Source organism: Ursus americanus, chromosome 23, assembly GCF_024610735.1.
Source record: "Ursus americanus isolate L20-20 chromosome 23, mUrsAme1.1.p, whole genome shotgun sequence".
Lineage (NCBI taxonomy): Eukaryota > Metazoa > Chordata > Mammalia > Carnivora > Ursidae > Ursus > Ursus americanus.
In genome coordinates this window covers 31,552,889-31,577,570 of record NC_142149.1, presented here as the reverse complement: position 1 = coordinate 31,577,570, position 24,682 = coordinate 31,552,889, and the positions used below count along the sequence as shown (strand labels likewise).

Genomic DNA, 24,682 nt, shown 5'->3' with positions numbered 1-24,682 from the left:
GAGTTCATAGTTTACACTAGTTCATAGTTTTTTTAAAATTATTAACGAAAGTTCATAGTTTACACTAGGATTCACTCTTTGTGCTATATAGTTCCATGGTTTTTGATGGGTATATGTTATTTCCACCATTAAGTATCATACAGAGTAATTTCACTGCCCTAAAAATCCTTTATGCTCCTCCTGTTTATCCCTCTATGTGAACCGTGGCAGCCACTGATTTTTTTTTTTTAACCGTCTCCATATTTTTGTCTTTTCCAGAATATCGTATAGTTGAAACCATACAGGATGTAGCCTTTCAGAGTGGCTTCTTTCTTTTAGCAATTTAAAGTTCCTTTGTGTCATTTGTTAGCTTCATGGCTCATTCATTTTTATTGCTGAATAATATTTTATTGTTTCAAGGTACCGCAGTTTATCCATTCATCTAGGTGAGTGTCCTACAATTCGATTAAATTCTGACATTGTTTACCTGGAGATAGCATCAGATCCCACATGTTAAGCACTCAAGTCTCACAAAACTCCCCTGCCCAACACCTTGGACACCAGACCTAAGTAGTAGGTCTTCAGGTTACACAAAACTTTATCTGACTTGACTACAAGCCAGAGGTTTCCACAACTCACTCCTCAGGTTTGATAATTTGCTAGAACAGTTCACAGAACTCAGGAAAACAATTTACTTATTAGATCAGCAGTTTATTGTAAAAGGATACAACTCAGGAATGGCCAGAGGAAGAGATGCTTAGGGTGTGGTATGAGGAAGGGGTGTGGAGCTTACGTTCCCAGCCCAAGTGTGCCACACTCCTCAGCACCTCCATGTGTTCACCAGCCCAGAAGCTCTCCGAACTCATACTTCAGGAATTTTTCTGGAGGCTTCATCACACAAACACAACAGATCATTAGCCACATTTCTAGCTTCTCTCCCACTCCCCAGAGGATCAAGGGTGGGGCTCAAAGTTCCAAGCTGCTGCTTTTTCTTTTTCCAAGAGGCGGAAGAGGGGCAGAGAGAGGGAGAGAGAGAGAATCTTAAGTAGGCTCCACGCCCAGTGCAGAGTCTCTCGGGGTCGATTTCATGACCCTGAGATCATGACCTGAGCTGAAATTAAGATTTGGACGCTTAAGTTGACTGAGCCGCCCAGGTGCCCCTCAAAGTTCCAAGCCTCTAATCTTGGCTTTTACCTTCTGGTGACCAACTTCCACCCTGAATCCCATGAAGAGTAGTCTCATCAGAAGAAAAGATACTTCTATCACCCAGGAGATATGTCAAGAACCAGGGTCAAAGACTAAATATTAAAACAAAAGATGCTCCTAGCACCATTATTGCTTAGGAAATTACAAAAGTTTTAGGAGCTCTGGTCAGGAGTCAGGATGAAGACCAAAATATATATTTCTTATTGTATCACAGGTTAACCAGGGAAAGAGGGCAAGAAAGTGCATTTCTAGCAAAGGTAACAATAGGCAAGAAGGTCTTCTTTGGTAGAAGCATCACAAATATGAGAAACTCCAAGAAAGTGGGTGAGTATGGGACAACGAGAACTGGAGATGTGAGCTAAAGCATGAGATTGGAGAGACAAGAGGAGAGCCAAGATATATAGGGCTTTAGAAGCCATCGTGAGGTGTTTCACCTTCCTCCTGAGAGCACAGAGATGCCAGTGAAGTATTTTCAGCGGGGTAGAGGCACGTGTGTAAGGTAACTGTCACGATCTGAGGTTCTACTCTATTTGCAAGCTGCCAAGTCAGCCTGTCACAGTTTTGTGGATGGTGGCACAGGATACTAGATTCCTGGGTCAGAGATAAAGGACAGTTGATTATTCCCAACAGTAGCAGTAGCTAAAGTATTGTAATATTTATACTGGAGCCCCAGTTCCCAGAGGGTGACGCAAAGAGGGCAAAGTGCTGCCTCCACACGACATAGACTGCAAGACAGAGGAGGGGCTTTGGAGACCCAAGAGCAGGGAAACTGTGTCTTTTATAATGGGCAAACACCTGCCTGCCATTGTCCCCAGACGGAGACGTAGTCTTTATTATATTGGATAGGAAACAAACCTGCTCTTTGCTCTGGAGGGAGACACTGTCTCTAGCTCTCAAGCCTGGTCACGGTACACACATCCTAGAGAAGATGCTCCAGAACAAAAGCTGATGTGCAGAAATGGGAGAGAAACAGAGAATTGCTTCTCAAAGGGGACATGATTGGATTTAAACTTTGAAAGGGAGGGTGCCTGCTGGCTCAGTCAGAAGAGCATATGACTCTTGATCTCAGGGCCATGAGTTTGAGCCCCACATTGGGTATGGAAATTACTTAAAAAAAAAAAAGTAAAGAAAAAAAAAGAACGCTTCCTGGGGCACCTGGCTGGGTCAGTTGGAGGAGCAGGCAACTCTTGATCTAGGAGTCGTGAGTTTGAGCCCCATGTGGGGTGTACTTAAATAAATAAAACCTAAAAAAAAAAGTTTGAAAGGAAACCTGGCCACTGCTTGGGAAGCGGATTGGAGAAGGGCAATGGTGAGTGTAGGTTAAGCTCTGTCCCGCTGAAAGATGATCACTTGACCAGCCAGGGAGATAGTAGAAGTGAAGAAAGGTGGAGGAATCTGAGAGGTATGTGGAAGGTAAATCATCAGCCTTATGACAGGTTGGTGTGAAGGAAGGTGTCAGAGATGACCCTTGTTTTGTGCTCCTGGTTGGGATTTTGAACAGTGGTTTGTGCCGCTGGACGGGTGGGCAGTGGTAGCATCACTGAAGTAGGAAACTGGAAGAGGCCTAGTTTTAGGGAGCAGGCAAGACTAGCCTGGACATGTTGAATTCAAGGTGCTTTTGAGACATTCAAGAGGTCTCCAGAGGTCAGTCAACTAGATGTCCGGCAGATCTGCAGCTGAGGTCTGGCATCTGCTATGTGCTGCATGCTAGTGTCAGACATGGTCTGGCACTGTTGCTGACCAAACAGAAGTTTCTTAATAAGGTTCTCTGTGCCTCCGTTTCTTTGTCTGTAAAACAGGGGTAATAATAATAACCTCCCTCGTAGAGGTGTTGAGAGTATTGAATAAGGCAATTTGAGAACATCAGAGCTAGAAGGAACTTTCAAAGCAGGTTATTTAGTCCAATTCCTTATTTCAACATTTTGTAGTTAAGGGACACGCCCCCCCCCCCCCCCGCTTTTACCCTACTCTCTTTTTAGTGCTCAGAAGTAGGGTGTGTGTGTGTGTGTGTGTGTGTGTGTGTGTGTGTGTGTGTATCACATGAATGTGAGATATGCAGGGTGAGGTCTCAGGTTCCTTTAGGGGGTCCTAGCTTGTCACTGAGTACCCAGTTGGTGACTCACTCTATTAGTAATCTTGAGGACAGGAGTTTCGGATCTTTTTCTTTTTGATCTGTCACAGAGTTGCTGAGTGCTATTCACTGGGCAAATACTTGGGTGTTGTCTGTCAGGAAATGGCCAAAGGGCCTTCTAGTCAGGACACAGGGTGTATTCTTAGCCTTTTCCTCTTCATAGCACCTCTGATTGCTTAGTTGACTCCCATCAATAAGTAGTTCATCCCCAGTCACCCTTTCTCAGGAATGGCAGCCCTATGATTTGCTTCCTTAGCATTTGTAAGAAATGCCTAAATGATATCTCGCTGCTCCTCAGACATTGCACCCTGGATTCCCCCTTTTCTCCCTTTGCAACTTTTTTTTTTTTTTTTAAGATTTTGTTTGTTTATTTGACAGAGAGAGAGTGAGCACAAGCAGGGGGAGAAGCACACAGAGGGAGGGAGAGAAGCAGCCCTTCCCCCCCCTCCAGCGGGGAGCCCTATGCGGGGCTCCCCTGAGATCAGGACCTGAGCCGAAGGCAGATGGTTAACAACCGAGCCACCCAGGCGCCCCTCTCTTTGCAACTTCTGCACTGCCCCCCTCCCCCAGTACTCTACTGCCTACTTTTTTCCTTATGGGTTTACTTTAGTCAGATCAGTTTATTAAGTTTTACCTTGTTCTAGTCTTAGGCAAAACACAAAAAGCCTCTTCTGTGGGTTACATGGAAGGAGGTAAGGACTTAAAAGATACAGAAGGGTGGAATGTCAGTGCTCAAGGCCAGCAGGAGACATCCTTGTGGCCTGGGTGAGTCACTTAACATTCTAAGTTTCCATTTCCTCAAACTCTTAGGGTTAGTTCCAAGATGAAATGGGATCATCTATGTGAAGGGTTTAGTAAAAGGCCTGGAACATATTAAAGTGCTGGAGAAATTATAGGGTTTTTTAGTTTTGTTTCTGTTTTTATGTTTGTTTCTTTTTTGATGAACAAGAGAAATCACATTTAAGTCCGTTTTTTGGCGGGGGAGGGTAGAAGTGTGCAACCTGTCAGACTCACCTGGCAAGTTATTTAAAAAAAAATGATAATATAAGACTTATTTAGATTGAATTTTATTTATTTAAATACTGAGCAGCACCAAGAAGAAAACTAAAAAAGTTGTGCTCTCTGTCTAGATTGACCGATGATATTTAAAATAAAGGTGATACAATTTAAGATTTAAAAATTACAAACAATATGAAAATATACATAATTACCAATTAAAGCAGACCCTCCCACCCCCCAAAACTCCCAAAGTAACCACACTACACTTGTTACTTTTTCCTTAATTAAAAAAATAAATGGGGGTACCTGGGTAACTTAGTTGGTTAAGCATCTGCCTTTGGCTCAGGTCGTGATCTTGGGGTCCTGGGATCCAGCCCCTTGTCGTGCTCCCTGCTCAGCGGGCAGTCTGCTTCTCCCTATCCCTCTGCCCCTCCCCACCGCTCATGCTCTCTCTCAAATAAATAAATAAAACCTTAAAAAAATGGAGGGCAAAATCGCTTTTCAAAATAAATTTCCACATTCCCCCATGTAAGACTGGCCTGGTGTCATGAGCATGCTATGAAGGCTCACACACAAGTTGTGTCTTTCCACAGTGTCAGCTTTATTCAATCATAAAGCAAAGTCAAATCACAATTGCAAAGCAGATTCAGGATTCCAGATGCAATGACGATTCGCCATGGGATTAAGCTCGGCTTCTTACCCAGCACACAGAGCAGGACAGACCTCGGTCTGGTCCGGGTCAGCTCTCTGCACTTAACTATTTCTACTTTTTTTAAAAAATATATTTTTTATTTATTTATTTGACACAGAGAGAGAGAGCCCCCAAGAGAGGGAACACAAGCAGGGGGAGTGGGAGAGGAAGAAGCAGGCTCCCAGTGGAGCAGGGAGCCCGATGTGGGGCTCAATCCCAGGACTGGGATCAGGCCCTGAGCTGAAGGCAGACGGTTAACGATTGAGCCACCCAGGTACCCCTGCACTTAACTATTTCTGATGTTCAAGCAGTGAAGGATCTCGGTGCTCTTTGGAGATCAGTCCAGCAGAGCCGTCAGGGGCAGTTGCCTTTTTCAAGCGGTCAAACATAGAAGGGTCAGGTCTGAAGAATCTGACAGTTTCCTGCCAAAATCCTTCCCTTTTTAAGGGATTTAATCAGTTTTGGGTCTCTGCAGACCTCCTCTGGTTCTACTTGTTATCAGTTCTAGGGTATCAGCTGACGTTGGTCTGGACGAGATCTTCTAGCTGCAGTACCTTAACTGCTTGCCTCATTGCTTGACACAGGCCCCTGCCTGACATGAGAGACTCAATTTTGCTCTCCACACCTGGATACATTGTTTTGAAAAGCAACCCAAAATCTTAAAAAAGAAAGAGAGAGAGAGAGAGAGAGAGAGAGAGAGAGAGAAAGAAAGAAAGAAAGAAAGAAAGAAAGAAAGAAAGAAAAGAAAGGAAGGAAGGAAGGAAGGAAGGAAGGAAGGAAGGAAGGAAGGAAGGAAGGAAGGAAGGAAGGAAAGGCATCTGGGTGACTCACATAAGTGTCTGCTTTCTGCTTGGGTGGTGATCCTGGGGTCCTGGGATCAAGCTCTGTGTAGGGCTCCCTGCTCAGAGGGCAGTCTGCTTCTCCCTCTCCCACTCCCCCTGCTTCTGTTCCCTCTCTCGCTGTCTGTCTGTCAAATAAATAAAGTCTTGAAAAGAAAAAAAAAAAAAGAAAGAAAAGAAAACCTACCCCGGTGAGTCCATTGTGTGCCCCTCAGGTCCACACACAAGTGAGTAACCAGTAGATGGTCTCAGAGTAACAATGTCAAATTAATTTACCTATTAGCTTCCCAAATTTAGGGTCTTAGAGGTTTGGGAAAAAAAAAAAAAAAATCCCGCCCAAAGACGGGGCGTGTAATACCCGAGATACTGGTACTACTTGTCGCCCCCAGCGCACCCTTATCCTGAGCCAGTCTGGAAGTGTTAGCGTCAGAAAGACAAGAACTTCTGATTGGCTGTTGGTCCGTAATAGGCTAATTAAGAACTAGAGGACTTAGTTTTCTTAAAGGAAAAAGACTCTTAAGAGTATTCAGAATGTTTTAAAATGCGGTGCATAAAACAATACTTTGAAAATATGTTTATGTGATATTTCTGAAAATGAAGAACGTGAGAAAAATGTCGCCATCAACTAAAAGTGTGCGGCTGCCTAGACCTAGCAGAGGGGCGTAGTTCAACGTTAAGACTATACTTTCAGGGATCATTTCTATAGTTTGTTACTAGAGAAGTTTCTCTGAATGTGTAGAGCACCCGAAACCACGAGGAGGAGGCGCAGTGTCCTTTCCTGAGCGTGAATTGGGCTCTGGGTGTTGTTCTTATAACTGCCCTTTGTCGTTGATGATCGTTCTTATTTCTCTTCCGGAGAAGTTAGAGGGGAAGGACACCGTCTGAGTGGTTTTTGGTAGATTTTTTTTGTTGTTAAAAATAGACAAGCTTTTTGGGTTTAGCAATGTCTCAGTGAGTCTTGCACTATAGGAACTCTTAGTGTGTTGAGAGCTTTCTTGTTTAGCGTGGGAAAGTAACTACTTATTTTGTTTTTTTGTTTTTTTTTTCCCGTGGCAACTGTTTGGGGTGTTTTAAGGTTATTGAAGTATGAAGTGTCCAAGTCGTTTTTGCACTAATAGGAATAGCCCACTTCTTGTTTTTCCTTCTCAGTAAAAATGTAGTTCTAAGAGTTTTATATAATAAATCTTGAAAGTAAAGAAGAATGAAAGAAGTGTTAGAAGTGTTGAGTCATAGCACTTAGAGAGCCTGAGATAGTTTCCCCTACAGTTCTAAGGGTGTTGATCTGCTCTGTGGTGGTTGGGGCCGGGGCTGAGGTGGCAAGTGTGAGGCCTGGTTGGGTACCTATTGCATTCATCTAGATAGGAGGGAAGGTAGTGGTGGTGAAGGAGAAAAGAGAGTCTGACTAGATCTGAAAGATATTTAATAGTAGCAGGACTTGGGGGATTGATTCAGTATAGATATGAGTGAGGGATAGTTGTCAGGCTTGAGCAAATGGTTCCCTATGTTCAGATGGGGAGAATAGAGGAGTAACTGAATTAGGGCAATGGAGTGGGAAGTGATAGTAGAGTTCAGTTTAGGGCACATTTAGAAATTTCTGACCTTTAACAGAATTCCCAAAGCAGACTGAGAAGGGGCGGCCAAACAGGACAGAAACCAGATGAATGTGCTTGATCAAAGCCAAGGGAAGGAAGATGTGTAGAAAACATATGAGAGATTAAGAAAGGTATCCATGGCATTTAGTGGTAACTTTATTGGTCTTGTGGTAGAGATAGAAACTGGTTTGGGATGGGCTGATCAATGAAGGGATGTGAGGGCTTGCCCCTGGGTGGAAAGAGCTCCCAGGAGATCAAGCTGTGATGGAGAGTATCCGGGTAGGTATGCACGGGGGGGTGGTGGTGGTGGTGGTGGTGGTGGTGGTGTAGAATGTGAGATGTAGATAGGGAGAGGGGAGAATTAGAGATGGGAGAACAAGTCTAAGTGCAGATGGAAGGACTGGGTAGAGCAGGAGAAACTGAGATTTAGGAGAGAGCATCTCCCAAGGACAGGCCTTTGAGTTGGCCAGAGTTGATGCGGAGTGCAGATGTAGGTGGTTTGTCCATGTAATGAGACCAGAGTGAGGGTTTTTCAAATGATAGCTTCTATTTCTGTGCCAAGTGTGAGGCAAAATCATTGCTTAGGGAAGCTGGTGAGGAAGGATAGGAGAGATGAGAATAAAGAAGGAATGAGGGGTGCTGGGCTGGCTGAGTCAGTAGAGCATGTAACCCTTGATCTCAGGGTTGTGAGTTCGAGTCCATGTTGGGTCTAGACATTACTTAAGAAAAAAATCTTAAAAAAAAAAAAGAGGGAATGAAATAATCATTCCAGGGTGCAGGTGTGAAAAAGGTATCTCCTGAGGGGTGCATGGCTGGCTCAGTTGGTGTAGCATGTGGCTCTTGATCTCAAAGGTTGTGAGTTAGAGCCCCACACTGGGTATAGAGATTCTTAAAAATACAATTTAAAAGGGTCATCTGGCTGGCCCAGTAGGAAAAGCATGCGACTTGATCTTGGGGTTGTGAGTTTGAGCCCCACATTGGATGTAGAGATTACTTAAACCTAAAAGAAATCAAATTAAGAAAGAAAGGAAGGGAGGAAGGAAGAAAGGAGGGAGGGGAGGGGATGGGAGGGGAGGAAGGAAGGAAGACAGATCTCCTGAGAGTGTGCTTCCTTTCCTTCCCTGCTGTTGAAGCTTTGAGATTGCTTCCTGGTCTTGGAATTTTGGAAGTACCTCCCCAGATCACAGTTAATTTCTCTTTCTTCCACTCTAGCTACCTGCCATGTATTTCCTCCTTGATTTTCTCCTTTTGGATCTATAGTAGCCAAGCTTTCACTCTGAGCCCTAAATTAGTTCTTGGTCGTCTTTAAAGGTTTTGGGCTGTGAGGGAAGCGTATGTTCTGGAGTTGACGCCTTGGTCTGCTATTTACTAGCTGTGGGTTCTGGGGAAATTTCTTAACTTCAGTCTGTCCCTCTAGCATAGGTAGATGTAGTAGTGATAGCATCAACACACGGGATTGTTGTAAGGGTTAAATTAGATAAAGCAAGTATAGTGGTTGAAGGCTCCTTTCCCCCATTCTGAAAAAGCCCTTCCCTTAGATGAGAAACCCCTGTCTTTTCCACAGTCTTCCCTATTAGCATCACCGTCTACCAGGTTGTTCCAGGCACAAACTAACTTGTCACCTTTGAAACCTCTTTCCCTCACCTTCCCTCACCAAGCCCATCAGTGTATCCTATTGACTCGACTTCCAGAACAGCCCAAGTTTCTCCTTCCTTGCTACATATACCCAAATGCAAGCACGATCTCTCCCACAGACACCTGAGGCAGTGGCCTCAAAACTGGTCTTCACAGGTTTAAACCTCTCAGTGGCTTCCCTTCACACTTAAAATCCAGACTCCCTTGGCCTCACCCTTGCCTAGAAAACCCTCAGATATCTGGCCCCTGCCTGCACCTCCCCTCTCCCTCATACCCTTACGCTTTCTGTCTTCAAGTTGACAGAACATACCATTTTGTTCTTTCTTTGAATCTTTGCATTAGTTGTTTTCTCTGTGTAAATGTAACCTCCAAAGAGAGGCCTTTCTTCGACCACCCAAATCTAAAGTAGCCACCAATCTCTCTCTGTTTCAACATTTAAAATCCTTGGCATGCCTCATTATCTAACACTGTCTTGGGTATTTGTTGCTGTCTTCTCTCTCCCCCACTAGAGTGTAAACTCAGAGTGAGAGTAGGGACCTTTACTCACCTCCATACCTCTGTATGCTCAGGACCTAGAATACTATTTTAGCAAATAGCAAAGTGGGATAATGGTTAAGGTAACACCAGCTCTGCTGTTTAACAGCTGTGTGACATTTGGCAAGTTACCTAATCTTTCTGTGTCTTAGTTTCTCCATCCATAAGACTAGGATGACAATTTCATTTATCTAATATGTAAAGCACTTAGAATGATGCCTGGTACCTGGCAAGCCCTCAATAAATAGCAGCTAACAGTGTTAGGAGTTGGCACTCAAGTTGTAGCCGGCGCACAGGGGTGTAAGGGGTGCAGGAATACCTGGCTCTGGGGATTCCCAAACAGACCAGGTTCAGCCACTTGTCGCCGACAGAACCCAAAGGCAGAGAAACAAATGGTGGTAGAACAAGAAAGGAATTTATTTCAGTGAGGCTGTCTCACCACTGTGAAATACCACAGGAAACAGGTGTCTAAGATCTCCAAAATGCCCAAAATACTTCCAGGTTTGTATAAAGAAAATGGAGGGCAAAAGTGGGTGGGTACATGCAGGTAGGCAGTGAAGGTTAAAGGGATCATTGTGGAGGCAGCCCTGGGTGGGGTCTTGCTGGCTCAGGGAGTAGGTTGAGGGAGTGGTTTTGGTTCCCAATAGGTTATGTTTTTTCCGCAGGGTCTTTTGCCTGGCTTAAGAGATAACTGTAACAAAAAACTTAGGAAGTTTACGGTCGTGGGTGCCTGGCTGGCTCAGTCAGTAGAGCATGTGACTCTTGATCTCTGGTTTGCAAGTTTGAGCCCCACGTTGGGTGGAGAGATTACTTAAAAGTAAAATCTTAAAAAAAAAAAAAAGTTTGAGGTGAAAATGGAGGCCGGAAAAGTCCTCTTTCAAAGTAATGATGTTAAGTCCACCAAACTGGTTTTATTTTAAAAACTCGAAAGGTGAGGTAATTGGCTGGCTCAGTCAGTAGAGCATGCAACTCTTAATCTCAGGGTTGCAAGTTTCAAGCCCCACCTTGGGCATTGAATTTACTTTAAAAATACATACATATATACATACTAAAAAGTGTGAACAGGTAGTGCAAACTATGGTACAAAACCCCAAAGGCTTTGATTCTTGGCGTTGGTTCTCAGCCACCCAGTTCCCCTCCCTGACACAGTCATGGTACCCCGTCTCTAATTTACCAGCATTGGAAAGTCAAACTCTTAGGGCAGCCATTTCATGCAACTGCTATTGTTTACTGATCACTTGAACCAGCTTGCTTCTCACTAGCAAACGTTAAGGCCTGTCATTTCCTTTAGCTTTCAGGGGTAAGGCTGCTTTACTAGAACTGCGGAGGGAATGCCTCCTAGGCTTTAAAGATGCAGGCTTTGGATGGCTGTCAGTCAGTATTACGTTAATTAAGTGTGGCCACTAATTTTTTTAAAAATATTTTATTTATTTGAGAGAGAACGTGAGTGCACAAGTGGGGGAGAAGGACAGAGAGAGAAGCAGACTCCCCGCTGAGCAGGAAGCCAGATGCTGGACTCGATCTTGGGACTCCAGTATCATGACCTGAACCGAAAGCAGCTGCTTAACTGACTGAGCCACCTAGGCGCCCTAGTTTTTTTTTTCAGTCTTGCATTTCCGCTTAAAACACTAAAATGCATCTTTAAGTGATAGTATTTGAAAGATTGTATCACAAAGCCTCTTTCTCTTTTTCCAGTAGAATGAGAAATGGGCTAACTATCTTGCCATTAGTAAAGATTGTCTGGCTGCCATAGACCCAACAGAGACTGCGAGTTCAAGGTCAAGACTATACTTTCAGGGACCATTTTTATGGTTTGTTACTAGAGAAGTATCTCTGAATGTGTAGAGTACCCAAAACCAAGAGGGAGAGGTGCTAGCTGCTCTCTCCCGTTGATGATAGTTCTTTTCCTCCTTTGGGGCATTAAGAGACAGGGGACACTCTCTGAGGGGTTTCTGTTTTCCCTTGGTTTAATAGAAAGCATTTTATTAACCTTGCTCTGTAAGTAGTGGCTGGTTTGTCTACGGCATTTTGGTGTTTTATTTTCTCTTTAAGAGATGTTCCTTTTTACTTTCAGCATGTGGGGCTTTTTTTTTTTTTTTTTTTTTTTTAAAGAAAGGGGGAAGAGCAGGAAGGGCAGAGGGAGAGAGAGTCTTAAGCAGACTCCACCCCCGCCCCCCCTCCCCCGTGAGATGAGGGGCTCCATCTCACAACCCTAAGATCATGACCCGAGCTGAAATCAAGAGTCATTTGCTTAGTTGCCTTATTCCCAGACACCCCAGAGTTGTTGTGTTTTTTTTGTTGAATGAATGAGTGAAGAAAGGGAGGGATGAGAATTAAAGATGTCTTCCTACTGACAGTATTTCCATTCCTTTTCCATCTTTATTTTTATACTCTCCACCAAATGCCCGGATGAATCTGAGTATAAACACATACTCATTTAAATAATTTGGTCATTTCCAGGTAAAACTGATGGGGTTTTGGAGTATAGGTGAGGTTCAGTGGGGTGGAGTCTGGCGCCGACAAAGTCTTTGGTGCAAAATGGTAATTTATTAAAGCATGGGGACAGGACCCTTGGGCAGAAAGAGCTGCTGCCCCGGGTTGTGAGGGGTGCCTGATTATATACTATGGGGTTGGGGGAGGTAAGGAAAAAGGGAGGTTTCGAAAGAACTTTCATATGTTAAGGAAGACTCACAGGATACCTGAGGCCTCACCATTTTCAAGTTAAGGTTGTTTACCCCTCTAGTAAGGCATTAACAGTAAGCCAGCTGGGAGCTTCCTGGAGGAACATTACACTCTGCCCTCTTCAAATATCTGTCAATGGGGCTGCAGGTTCTAAGGACATACATTTAATTGTATCTACATTCCCTTCCAGAATCTAGGTTATTGATAGGAATGCTTTGTTCTTGTAGATTGCTAAGACATTTGTAAACTGAGGGAGACTCAGGTCTTGCAGGATTGTGGTCTCTGTAGGTTAACTATTTGTTTTTCCTTTCCTTAGCTTTAGGGCAACCAGGAGTGCCTGAGAAATGTCACTTATATCTCAAGGTGGGGGGGTGTTGTGGGGTGTCAGCCTCTGCCTATGCTTAGCTTGCCTTCTGCTCCCTCATCAAAACCATTTACACCCAGACTCAGCACCGTTGTACTGGACTTTGTCCACAGCTCCAGGATTCTGGTGCTGACAGATCCTATGGGAGAGAGCTGAGTGCTTTGATGCAACAGCTCCACTGTTAATGATGTAGGAAAGATGATAGCCGACGGCCAAGAAAGAATTCTTGAGATGTCTTTGGTACAAAAAGGTGGTTTTATTAAAGCACGGGGACAGGACCCGTGGACAGAAAGAGCTGCAATGGGGTCATGAGGAGAGGCCCATTATATACTTTCAGGTTGGGAGGGGGTTAGGGATAGTGTAAGTCTCTAAGGAAGTTTGGAAGCAAGGTTTCCAGGACCCTGAGGGGGCTAGCTATTGTTGGGAAAAGGTCATTTATTGCCATCTAATAAAACCTTAGTCGTGAAACCCTTCAGATATATATTGGTGGGTCATGTGCTTGGGGGATGATTGCCAACACTTATCTTGGGGGCTTTAGAGATAAAGGAAGTTTCCAAAGGAATTTTTATATGTTAAGGTAGACTTACAGGGGGCGCCTGGGCGGCTCAGTCGGTTAAGCATCTGCCTTCTGCTCAGGTCATGATCTCAGGGTCCTGGGATCAAGTCCCTGCATCCGGCTCCTTGCTTGGCAGGGAGTCTGCTTCTCGCTTTCCCCCTGCTTGTGCTCTCTCTGTCTCTCAAATAAATAAATTCTTTAAAAAAAAAAAGAAAAGAAGACTTACAAGATCCTGGGGGAGGGAACGCTCAGGCTGGGATTGCCTTTTGCCCTTAGCAAAATACTAAATAACATCGAGGCAGTTGAGTCCCTAGAGGAATGTCACTCTGCCTGTTTCAAGGACTTGTCCAAGGACTGTAAGTAGTAGTAAGGAAATTTAATGATTTTTTTTCTGCCTTTGTTTCCCACATCATTAACAGTTGTGAAAGAGGACCCAAGAGTTCCTACTGCTTTGAGAAATGAAAATGGTGGCCACAGTCCCTAGGAGCTGAAAGTCTCGGGCTCAAAGTCTGAAAAATCTCTTCTTTAAAAAGCAGACATCTGGGATGCCTGGGTGGCTCAGTCAGTTAAGCGTGTGCCTTCAGCTCAGGTCATGATTTCAGGGCCCTGGGTTCAAGCCCTGCATTGGGCTCCCTGCTCAGCTTTTTCTTCTTCCTCTCCCCCTGGCTTGTGCTCTCTCTTGCTTACTCTTTCTCTCTCTCAAATAAGTAAAATTTAAAAAATAAAAAGCAGACATCTGATAGGAGCTGCAAAGTTGGCAAATCTAATTTCAGACTACCTGGAGTTTAAATGGACTCTTATTGCTCAGCTTTATGTAAATCATTGAACTCCTGCCACACATTTTAATAACTCTTCAGAACACTTTCTGTACATCTTTTTCCAATGTCAAATATATAATCTCTTGGTTTTGATATTTTCTTGAAGACATTTCTCCACTCTTCTGGTGGAGACAGCCACCAAGCTGGACGGCCATTTCTCTAGAACAACTTGAACCCATGTTTTTCTCTCAGCTACCACTTTGGGAATTCCCTTACCCTGGGTTTCAGCTGTCTTTTTTGGATTCTATTCCTCTATCTTAGTCCATTCTTACATTTTACTGAAACAAAGAAAAAGGGTGCATTGAAGGTAATTACTTTGAGATATGAAAAAAAAGAAAGAAATATGAAAATCTGAAAAGTGTTCTCCCCCATCCTCATACCGGATTGATAGTTCGGAAGGCACAAAATTCTAGGTTGAAATAAATTCCTCGAGGATTTAAAGCTAGTCTTTTGTCTCTTAGCTTTCAATCTTTTTATTGAGAACCCTGATGCCATTCAGATTCCTGATTTTTTTGGAGATTTTAATGTTCTTCTCTTTATCCCTGGTCTTAAATGTCATGATAATGCTTCAGCATAGATCTGTGTACCTCCATTGTGATGTGTACTTAGTGGGGTCTTTGAACCTGGACACTCATGTTTTTAAGTCCTTAAAATTTCATAATATTTGTTTGTTCTTTTGTATTGCCAAAACTTTAGGCAGTGGATTTGACAGTTCAATCATTTTATTGCTTATTGCTTTGTTCCACTCTTTGTTTCATGTGAAAAAAAAAAGTTTCTTGTGTGTTACCACAATGTAAGCTTCCTCACTCTAAACACTGTATTTGAATATCTTTTTTTTAAATTTTTATTTTAATTCCAGTTAGTTCACATACAGTGTTATATTAGTTTCAGGTGTACAGTAGTGATTCAACAGCTCCATACATCTCCCTGTGCTCATCACCACAAGTGCATTCCTTCATCTGCATCACCTAGTTCACCCACCCCTACCCACCTCCCCTCTGTTAACCACCAGTGTGTCCTCTCTAGTTAAGAGTCTGGTTTTTTGTCTTTCTCTCTCTCTTTTTTTCTCTTTGCTTGTTTTGTTTCTTAAATTCCACATGTGAGTGAAATCATATGGTGTTTGTCTTTCTTTGACTTACTTATTTCACTTAGCATCGTATCCTCTAGATCCATCCATGTTGTTGCACATGGCAAGATTCCATTCTTTTTTATGGCTGAGTAACATTCCTTTGTATATATATATATATATATATATATACATACATACATATATACTACATCTTCTTTATCCATTCATCAATCAGTGGATACTTGGACTGCTTCCATGTCTTGGCTATGGTGAATAATGCTGCTATAAACAGAGGGGTGCATGTATCCCTTTGAATTAGTGTTTTTGTATTCTTTGGGTAGATACCCAGTAGAGCAATTGCTGGATTGTAGGGTATTCATTTTTAACTTTTTGATGAACCTCCATACTGTTTTCCAGAGGGCTGTACCAGTTTACGTTAACACCAACAGTGCAACAGTGTTCCTTTTTCTCCACATCCTCACCAACACCTGTTGTTTCTTGTGTTGTTGAGTTTAGCCATTCTGATAGGTATGAGGTGATATCTCATTGTAGTTTTGATTTGCATTTCCCTGTTGGTAAGTGATAATGATGAACATTTTTTCATGTGTCTGTTGGCCATCTGGATGTCTTCTTTGGAGAAATGTGTATTCATGTCTTCTGCCCATTTTTAAATTGGATTATTTGGGTTTTGGGCGTTGAGTTGTGTAAGTTCTTTATATATTTTGGATTACTAACCCTTTATCAGATATGTCACTCGCAGCTATCTTCTCCCATTCTGTAGGTTGCCTTGTAGTTTTCTTTTTTTTTTTTTTTTAAAGATTTTATTTATTTATTCGACAGAGAGAGACAGCCAGCGAGAGAGGGAACACAAGCAGGGGGAGTGGGAGAGGAAGAAGCAGGCTCATAGCGGAAGAGCCTGATGTGGGACTCGATCCCGGAACGCCGGGATCACGCCCCGAGCCGAAGGCAGACGATTAACCGCTGTGCCACCCAGGCGCCCCTGCCTTGTAGTTTTCTTGATTGTTTCCTTCACCATGCAGAAGTTTTATTATTTTGATGAAGTCCCAAAAGTTTATTTTTGCTTTTGTTTCCCTTGCCTCAGGAGACATATCTAGAAAAAAGTTGCTACAGCTAATGTCAAAGCGGTTACTGCCTGTGCTCTCTTCTAGGATTTTTACGGTTTCAGGTCTCACATTTAGGTCTGTAATGCATTTTGAATTCATTTTTGCTATGGTTTAAGAAAGTATTCCATGGGTGCCTGGGTGGCTCAGTCAGTTAAGCGTCGGACTCTTGATTTTGGCTCAGGTCATGATCTCAGGGCCATGAGATCAAACCCTGTGTTGGGCTCTGCGCTGGGCGTAGGACCTGCTTAAGATTCTCTCTCTCCCTCTTCCTCTCTCTGCCCCTGCCCCCCCACTGCTCTGGCTTGTGCACTCTCTCTCTTAAAAAAAAAAGTGGTCCAGTTTTTTCTTTTCTATGTTGCTGTCCAGTTTCCCCAATACAATTTGTTGAAGATACTGTCCTTTTCCCATTGGATATCCTTTCTTGCTTTGTTGAAGATTAATTTACCATATAGTTGTGGGTTTGTTCCTGGTTTTCTATTCTGTTCCATTGATCTGTGACTATGTTTGTGCCGGTACCACACTGTTTTGATTAGCTAGTAAACAATGAATGGGTCAACCAGGAAATACAAGAAGAAATAAAAAAGGCGAAACAAATGAAAATGAAACCACAGAAGTCCAAAACATCTGGGATGCATCAAAAGTGGTTCTAAGAGTGAAGCTGCTAGCAATACAGGCCTGTTTCAAGAAGCAAGAAAAATCTCAAATCAACAACCTAACCTTACACCTAAAGGAGCTAGAAAAAGAACAAAGAAAACCGAAAACCAGCAGACAGAAGGAAATAATAAAGGTTAGAGTAGAAATAAATGACATAGAAACTAAAAAAACAATAGAATAAATCAGTGAAACCAGGAGCTAGGTTTTTTGTTTTTGTTTTTTTAAGATTTTATTTATTTGTCAGAGAGAGAGAGAGAGCACAAGCAGGGGGAGCAGAAGACAAAGACAGAAACAGGTAGAGGGAGAAGCAGGCTCCCTGCTGAGCAGGGAGCCTGATGCGGGACTCGATCCCAGGACCTTGGGATCATGACCTGAGCCGAAGGCAGATGCTTAACCAACTGAGCCACGCAGGCATCTCCAGGAGCTGGTTTTTTGAGAAAAGAAAAAAAAAATCAATAAGATGGATAAACTTCTTGTCAGACTTTTCAAGAAAAAAGAGAAAGGACTCAAGTAACATCACAAATGAGAGAGAAGAAATAACAACACCACAGAAATGCAGACAATTATAAGAGAACCTTATTATGAAAAACTGTATGCCAACAAATTGGACAACCTCAAAGAAAGGATAAAGTCCTAGAAACATATAAACTACCAAAAGTGAAACAGAAAGAAATAGAAAATTTGAACAGACTGATAACCAGCAAAGAAGCTGAATCAGTAATCAAAAAAACTCCCAAAAGGGGTGGCTGGCTGACTCAGTCAGTATTGCATGAGACTCCTGGTCTTGGGGTTGTGGGTTTAAACCTCACATTGGGTGTAGAGATTACTTAAAAGTAAAATATTTACTTTTTAAAAAAGATTTTATTTATTTAGCTAGTTAGTTCGTTAGTTACGAGAGCGAGAGCAAGAGAGCACACATACTATAAGCAGGGGGAGGAGCAGTCAGAGAGAGAAGCAGGCTCCCCACTGAGCAGGGAGCCCGATGCAGAACTTGATCCCAGGACTCTGGGATCATGACCTGAGCCAAAGGCCCACGCTTAACCGACTGAGCCACCCAGGCGCCCTACGTAATGGGTTTTTAATATTCAAAGTGGGATTTCTGGGTCTAGCTTTTCATAGATACTGCCACATTGCTTTCCAAAAACATTGTAACACTTCACACTCCTAACTGCATTTAGGAAAGTGTCTGTTTTCCCACCTCTTCTCCAGTTCTGAATGTTTTCTTATTTTTTATTTTTTTCAAGCATCACAGGAAGTTTTTTTCCCCACTATTTCAACTCAGGCACCATTTTGTTGGTTTATTGAATATTGCAGAGTAGGGTGAAATACCCATCCTTCCTATACACACATTATTTAGCCTCTCATTCCCTTTACACCCCATCATTCCACTTTCTCCCAAAGCTATCTAGGTTTCCTACTCTCAGAAATTAATACTTTATCTCCCCTTTGTGTTTAATGCCATGGACAGCATTGTTTAGTGACTAAAGCCTTCTGCAATTCTGAGCAGCAAGGCTGAGGAATTTGGATGGGAGAGAGACAGTATGTTGTAGTGCAGGGACTTTGGAGCCAGATTGTTGTGTGATCTCTGGCAAATTGCCTACCCTCTCTAAATCTAGGTTTTTCCATCCATAAAACAGTGATAATAGTACCTTCCTCCTATTGCATGGTACTGTTGTAAGGATTGCGTTAGAATGGTGCCTGGCACACGTCGTTATTATTAATATCAGATCTTGCTTCCTAGGAGGCCCAGTGACTGACCCATCTGGAAGCTCCAGGCTAAAAAGGGTTGTCATTAGGACTTCAACACTTGAACCCAGGTCTTTTAACCTTTCTAGTCAGTCTTTGTACCATGTCAAAGCTGCCTTTGGTTACTTCTTGGGGGACTTATTTTGGTCACCTTTATATCGCTCACAACATGGCTACAGTGGGCTGGCCTGAAATAAATATTTGTTGAATGAGTGATTTCTACTAGGAAAACACCAAAGGGCTGTTATGTAAATTGTGGGGACAGTGGTTTTCAACCTATTTTTTTCTGCAGCCATCTGTGTCTTCTCAAGAATTGTTGGTCATTGCCTCCCTAAGTGCTTCCTTAAGCCTTTGGAGGCCCTGGTTGATTTAATTTTTTACTTTATGAGCTCCAGGAATTAACCAATCTGCTTCCCTAAATGGTAGTTCCTTCCTATCAAGAATTATGAATAATCTGTGATTTTATAAGTTAGCCTGCTTCAGGTATATGGAGGCAGGCAGAAGACAGGAGATTCCTGGGTCACAGAATTAAGGGATAGTTTATTACTCATAGCAACAACAGTAGTTAGACTTTAGCTTTTTTGGTGCTGTTTCCTCAAGCACTAATTTCTACAGAGCCATGGAAAGAGCTATATAACACTGCACATGTGGTGGGTTGCTTTACAGCAGACGCACCCTGAGCTTATCTTCTATGACGGACAATATATCCTTTGCTCCAGAAGAAGTTATTATCTTTATTATAATGGACAGTAAGTATGCCTTCCCTCTGCTCTAACGGAAGATAGTGTATATTCCAAAGTTTGGTATACAAACATCTTCAAAATGTAGTCTAGAACACAGGGCAGTTAGTGCCTTACTTTCCTGACATGGAGACACAGGAGCCATCCATGGAGAATTGTCCTCCCACGTTGTTCTTTGCTGCTCTTCTCTACTCTTAGGCTTGCTTAGGTCAAGTAAGTTTACCTGACACCGAAGAGAGATAAATTTGGCAGTTTCTGCCCTGAAGGTTAGGGGACACAGTCTGGTAGGGAAGAAGACATGCCACAAATACTTGTAACAGAGTGAGAACTGAGCAGTGAGAAATGTGAACCCCACTAGCACTGGTCTCATCAAGAACACTGACCCTTCTTGGATTTCTCCAGTCTGATGCTGTTGACTGATCCTCCTTTTTGAAAAAAATTTTTTAAAGATTTTATTTATTTAACAGAGATAGTGACAGCCAGCGAGAGAGGGAACACAAGCAGGGGGAGTGGGAGAGGAAGAAGCAGGCTCATAGCGGAAGAGCCTGATGTGGGGCTCGAACCCAGAACAGCGGGATCACGCCCTGAGCCGAAGGCAGATGCTTAACCGCTGTGCCACCCAGGCGCCCCCCTTTTTAAAATTCTTATCTCCCTTGTCACTATGACCCATTTGTTCCAGGTTTTCCCCTTCTCTCTTTTGGTTTCCTTCTTTCCCTATTTTTTGGCTTTGTCCTTTCAGCCTGCCCCTTAAGATGTTAGTGGGCCTCGGGACCCCATCCTCAGCTGTCTATTTTAAATAGGTAGAATGTTTTGTGGCGTGTTTCCCCCCATGGCTTTAAAATGACAGATTACAATGTTAAGGACCCCTATCTTGCCCAGTTCTCTGCACTGGACACCTTTGCTTGGATTCATTCATTTAGTACCAGGTGTTTGGGATATTGTGGGTATACAAGGTCATTTCATAGGCTCTGCCCTTCTGAAACATAGTCTCATGCAAAGAGCAGGCGTAAGTCAAATAATCACACAGAGAAGATGTTGGGTCTGGTTAAGGAGGTCAGGGAAGGGTTCCCTGAGACAATGACACTTGGACAGATGTCATAATGATGAACTGCAGTTAAGCTGGGGAAGAGATTGGGAGAGAATTCCTGCCTGAGGGAACAGCTTGTGCAAAGGTTCTGTGGCAGAAGGGAATATGGTGAGCAAAAGGGCTGAAGTTCAGTTTGGCTGAAGCAAGAGGGAATTTGGTGCCAGATAAGGCTGGAGAGCTGGTGTGGGGGCCAGACCATGGACGGCCTGGTAGGCTATGTGGAGTTTTGTCTTTAGCCCAAGAGCTGAGAGCTCCTGACGCTTTAAGCAGAATTATGTATTGTTTTGTTTAAACACACTTTTTATGTAAATAAAAATATCTTGATTTGTTTAAAAAAAACATCCAAAAGAACATTTATATGGCTAGTATTCAGATCACGGGATTGAGTTTAAAAACCGGGAGTGCTTTACAAAGTCTCTGTCTTTGCGTCATCCGTTTCATCACCCACTTCCGTTTTTCTTGCGAGAAAGGATTCCTCTCCCGCTGTCGGTCTAAACTGAGGCGCGTCCTGGAGTTCCGGCGCGCTTTGTAGTCGTCAACAGTCCCCGTAACCCTGACGAGTCGGAACTGCCGGGCAACGGGGAGGGTGGGGAAAAATGTCGTGCGATTGGCTGTTTATCAGCCATATGTTAATTAAAGTGATAACATGACATGTCTTCTTACATTTGCATTATGTGCAAAAACGCTTTGTCGAACTTTGGTAATGGAACAGTTTTTTGGAAAACACATTCTAGTCTACATTTGTAAAAAATAGTGACAAGAAAAAAGTCACCATCAGTGTAATGTATATGGGTTTCTTCCACTCCGGAAAGTCGGGGTGCAAAAAGTTAAGACTATACTTTCAGGGATCATTTCTATAGTTTGTTACTAGAGAAGTTTCTCTGAACGTGTAGAGTACCCGAAACCACGAGGAGGAGGCGCAGTGTTCTCTCCTGAGCGTGAAGCTGGTTCTTGATGTTGCTTATGCAACTGTCAATTACCATTGATGATCGTTCTTCTTCTCCTTCGGGGGAAGTGAGAGGGAGAGGACGCAGTCTGAGTGGTTTTTCTTTATATGCGGTAAACGAGAAGATTAAGGTGTTTTATGTAGTGTATTTTGTTGAAACAACGTTCGCTGCAGAGTGTTTTTTTGTGTGTGGTTTTTTTTTTTGAATCGTGTTTTTTTCTGTAGATACTGTGTTTTTTGGGGGTTTGTTTTTTTTCCCGTAGATATTGTGTTTTTGGGGGGTGTTTTTTTCCCATTTGTACTCTTGTAGCGTTTATATGACTTTTTGGTGTACAAAAATTGTGTCTGGTGAGTTATTATATGGTTTTTGTTTTTTGAGGAATGAGTAGCATAGTGTCTTTGCTGAGCAGAGCGCCCAATGCGGGTTGAGGTTGAGTTAGAGACAGTGAAATCAGGACCTGAGCAGAAACAAGGCAGACTTTAACCCACTGACTCAGGCGACTCTTTTGCAAGTTTTGTAAAAAATATTTTTGATAAATAAATGTTGGTTGTGTTTTAGTTGATGATCTGTGTTCTTTTATGTTTGTGGGATTAATGAAGCCTTTTTTTTCCTTTTTGAGAAAAGTTTACATTTATTATTAATATATGAAAGTATTGTGGAAAGGAATTTTAGTTGTCTCCTGTATGAACTTCTCTAGTTTTATCTTAGGAAGTCTCCTGATACTTGATCTTTGCATTTACTTTGCAGGAATTTATGTTGATGCAGTTAACTCCCTGGGCCAGACTGCACTTTTTGTTGCAGCATTATTAGGCCTTACGAAATTAGTTGACGTTCTGGTGGATTATGGATCGGATCCAAATCAGTAAGTATAAAAATATTGCTATCTAGAAAATAGTATGTTTTTTAAAATGAGTTGGGACATTTGGAAAACAATTTGAGAAGATATTAAAAGAGGCTTTACTAATTTATATCAATAAAATACAGTTGCATAGCTATGTTGAAGCATACTTTTAACTGCTAATAAAGTTTTCTGAGCAGTTTTATTAGGTCAGTGAAATAAGGGGAACTTGACTGTTATTTATTAAATAGTACAGTTTACATATTTCCATCCCAGGTTATAATTTGTAATTATATATAATGTATATATATATAATGATTCACTTAAACAATTTAACATACCCACCAACCAAGTTCATTAATATACTTGGCATCACTTTATCAGGATCACTTGCGTTGCCCTTGTAATTGTGGCCAAAAGAATCTGAGTTTAACAGTTGGCCCAGCTTTTAACATGGAACAGTGTAGCACTTTTGCTTTTCCTGGGGCTTTCCCAGGCACCAGCTCACTTGATCTTCACAATCACCTCCTCGAGAGGGAGGGGACAGCAGGTGCTTTTACAGCTCGTATTGGACAGAACCAGAAACGGATTTTGAACACTTAATATGATTCCAGCTGATTTCTGCAGGAATTCCAGAATATGATCATTTAAGTCATAAAATAGCATTCCCATCTTACACAAGGAGGCCCTGTTTAATGTACTTTTAGAAGAAAAACTATTGATGTCAGGAGATTTTGGGGTTTTTTTTTTTTCTTTTGCTCTTTGTTTTTTATAGGGGTGCTTGCTTAGTGGGAGAAAACTTGGAAGCTTGCAAAAGTATAAAGAAAAAACACGAATTGGTATTAGAATTCTATAACCCAGATATAAATTAATACAGTGAACATTTTGCTGCTTCCTTCTAGACTCACATACACTCTCCTGTCTAGTATCAATGTTTAATTTCAAAGCTCAGAAAGAAAGGGCTGGCTCACCTGTTTGCAGGTAACAGTGTTGTAGGAGGCCACACCGGGAATCCCTGGAGTTCTCAGCAAAAATGCAGCATTTTCCACTCATCTGCAATTATGTCAGTTTTGTGGAGGCTGAGAGCTGGACTCTTTAAAGAGCAAATCATTCAAACATTTAATATTCTAGGTTAGGGAGCTGAGGCCCAAAAAATTTAAGTGACTGGCCTATAATGGTGTGTTAATGATTAGAACTGAGACCGGTAGCCCAGGCCTTAAGAACTCAGTTTGACTTTTCTCTTTTAGAAGTCCTCATGGGGGCGCCTGGGTGGCACAGCGGTTAAGCGTCTGCCTTCAGCTCAGGGTGTGATCCCGGCGTTATGGGATCGAGCCCCACATCAGGCTCCTCCGCTGGGGGCCTGCTTCTTCCTCTCCCACTGCCCCTGCTTGTGTTCCCTCTCTCACTGGCTGTCTCTATCTCTGTCAAATAAATAAAATAAAATCTTAAAAAAAAAAAAAGTCCTCATGATTCCAGGGGAATGTAGGAAAGGATATTGTCAAAGAGGGGAAAGCAAACCCCTTGGCTTTATATTTTGTGATAGGACCATTTTCATGTGACTTAAAATTTTATCTTCCTGATCAAGGTGAAAGGGAAATTTCTGGGGCGGAGGTTGTATTACCAAGTGCTCAAAGGAAATGCTGTGATGGCAGGAATGTGTTGAACTCACAGAGTCAGATGCCTGCGGGACCAAGTGGAGTCAGTGGGCACAGGCTATCTCTAAGAAGGGTTAGGCATTTGTTGCTCCTGGGTAGGAAAGGGAGCCAGGAAGGCCAGATCTTCTAAATTTCCAAGAGGTCGAAAATCCCAATTTTTTTTTTTTTTAGATTTTATTTATTTATTTGAGAGAGAGAGAGTGAGCGAGCAAGAGAGAGAGAGAACATGAGCAGAGGGAGAGGGAGAAGCAGGCTGCCCACAGAGCAGGGAGCTTGACGTGGGGCTTGATCCTAGGACCCCGAGATCGTGACCTGAGCTGAAGGCAGACGCTTAGCTGACTGAGCCACCCAGGTGCCCCTGAAAATCCGAATTTTTAACGTGAAATCTTCGAAATGTTAAATATTGTCCATTTATTTATATTTTTTAAAGTAGGCTGTGCACCTAGTGTGGAACCCAACACAGGGCTTGAACTCACGACCCTGAGATCAAGACCTGAGCTGGGATTAAGAGTTGCATGCTTAACCTACTGAGCCACACATGTACCCCATGTCCATTATTTTAAATTCCTTTTTAAAACACTGTATAGACCAAATAAAACATGCCTCTGGGTTGCCAAGTCACTCTGCAGGCCTCTAGTTTCAACCTCTAGGAGGACATTATGCGGGGCTCCATCCCAGGACCCTGGGATCATGACCTGAGCTGAAGGCAGATGCTTAACCGACTGAACCATCCAGGCATCCCTGAGTTGTAGATTCTTTTATTTTTAAAAAGATTTTATTTCTTTATTTGACAGAG

At 42.6% G+C, this 24,682-nt stretch overlaps 1 protein-coding gene, 2 non-coding genes and 1 pseudogene across 9 annotated transcripts in view; all 4 read left to right on the top strand.

The window, feature by feature from the left end:
• Positions 1-24,682, top strand: part of TEX14 (testis expressed 14, intercellular bridge forming factor) — an 88,283-nt gene that overhangs the window by 6,453 nt on the left and 57,148 nt on the right. For 5 of the 7 annotated variants that reach the window (XR_015721331.1, XM_087854543.1, XM_087854544.1 and 2 more), the window contains exons 1-2: positions 21,278-21,740; positions 22,141-22,255. Coding sequence is in view for 6 of the 7 variants with exons in the window: in XM_087854543.1 (XP_087710669.1) it covers positions 21,710-21,740; positions 22,141-22,255 (146 nt within the window). In the remaining variant the exon portion in view is untranslated. Of the gene's footprint in view, positions 1-21,277; positions 21,741-22,140; positions 22,256-24,682 lie in introns of those variants that run through there. The other 2 variants (XM_087854546.1, XM_087854547.1) reach the window with 1 other exon arrangement.
• On the top strand, positions 6,521-6,735 carry LOC123777205 (small nucleolar RNA U3). Its single transcript, XR_006775599.2, has one exon. It is a non-coding gene; the product is annotated as a small nucleolar RNA U3 (small nucleolar RNA).
• Positions 11,388-11,556, top strand: LOC123777207 (small nucleolar RNA U3; annotated as a pseudogene).
• On the top strand, positions 21,276-21,490 carry LOC123777203 (small nucleolar RNA U3). Its single transcript, XR_006775597.2, has one exon. It is a non-coding gene; the product is annotated as a small nucleolar RNA U3 (small nucleolar RNA).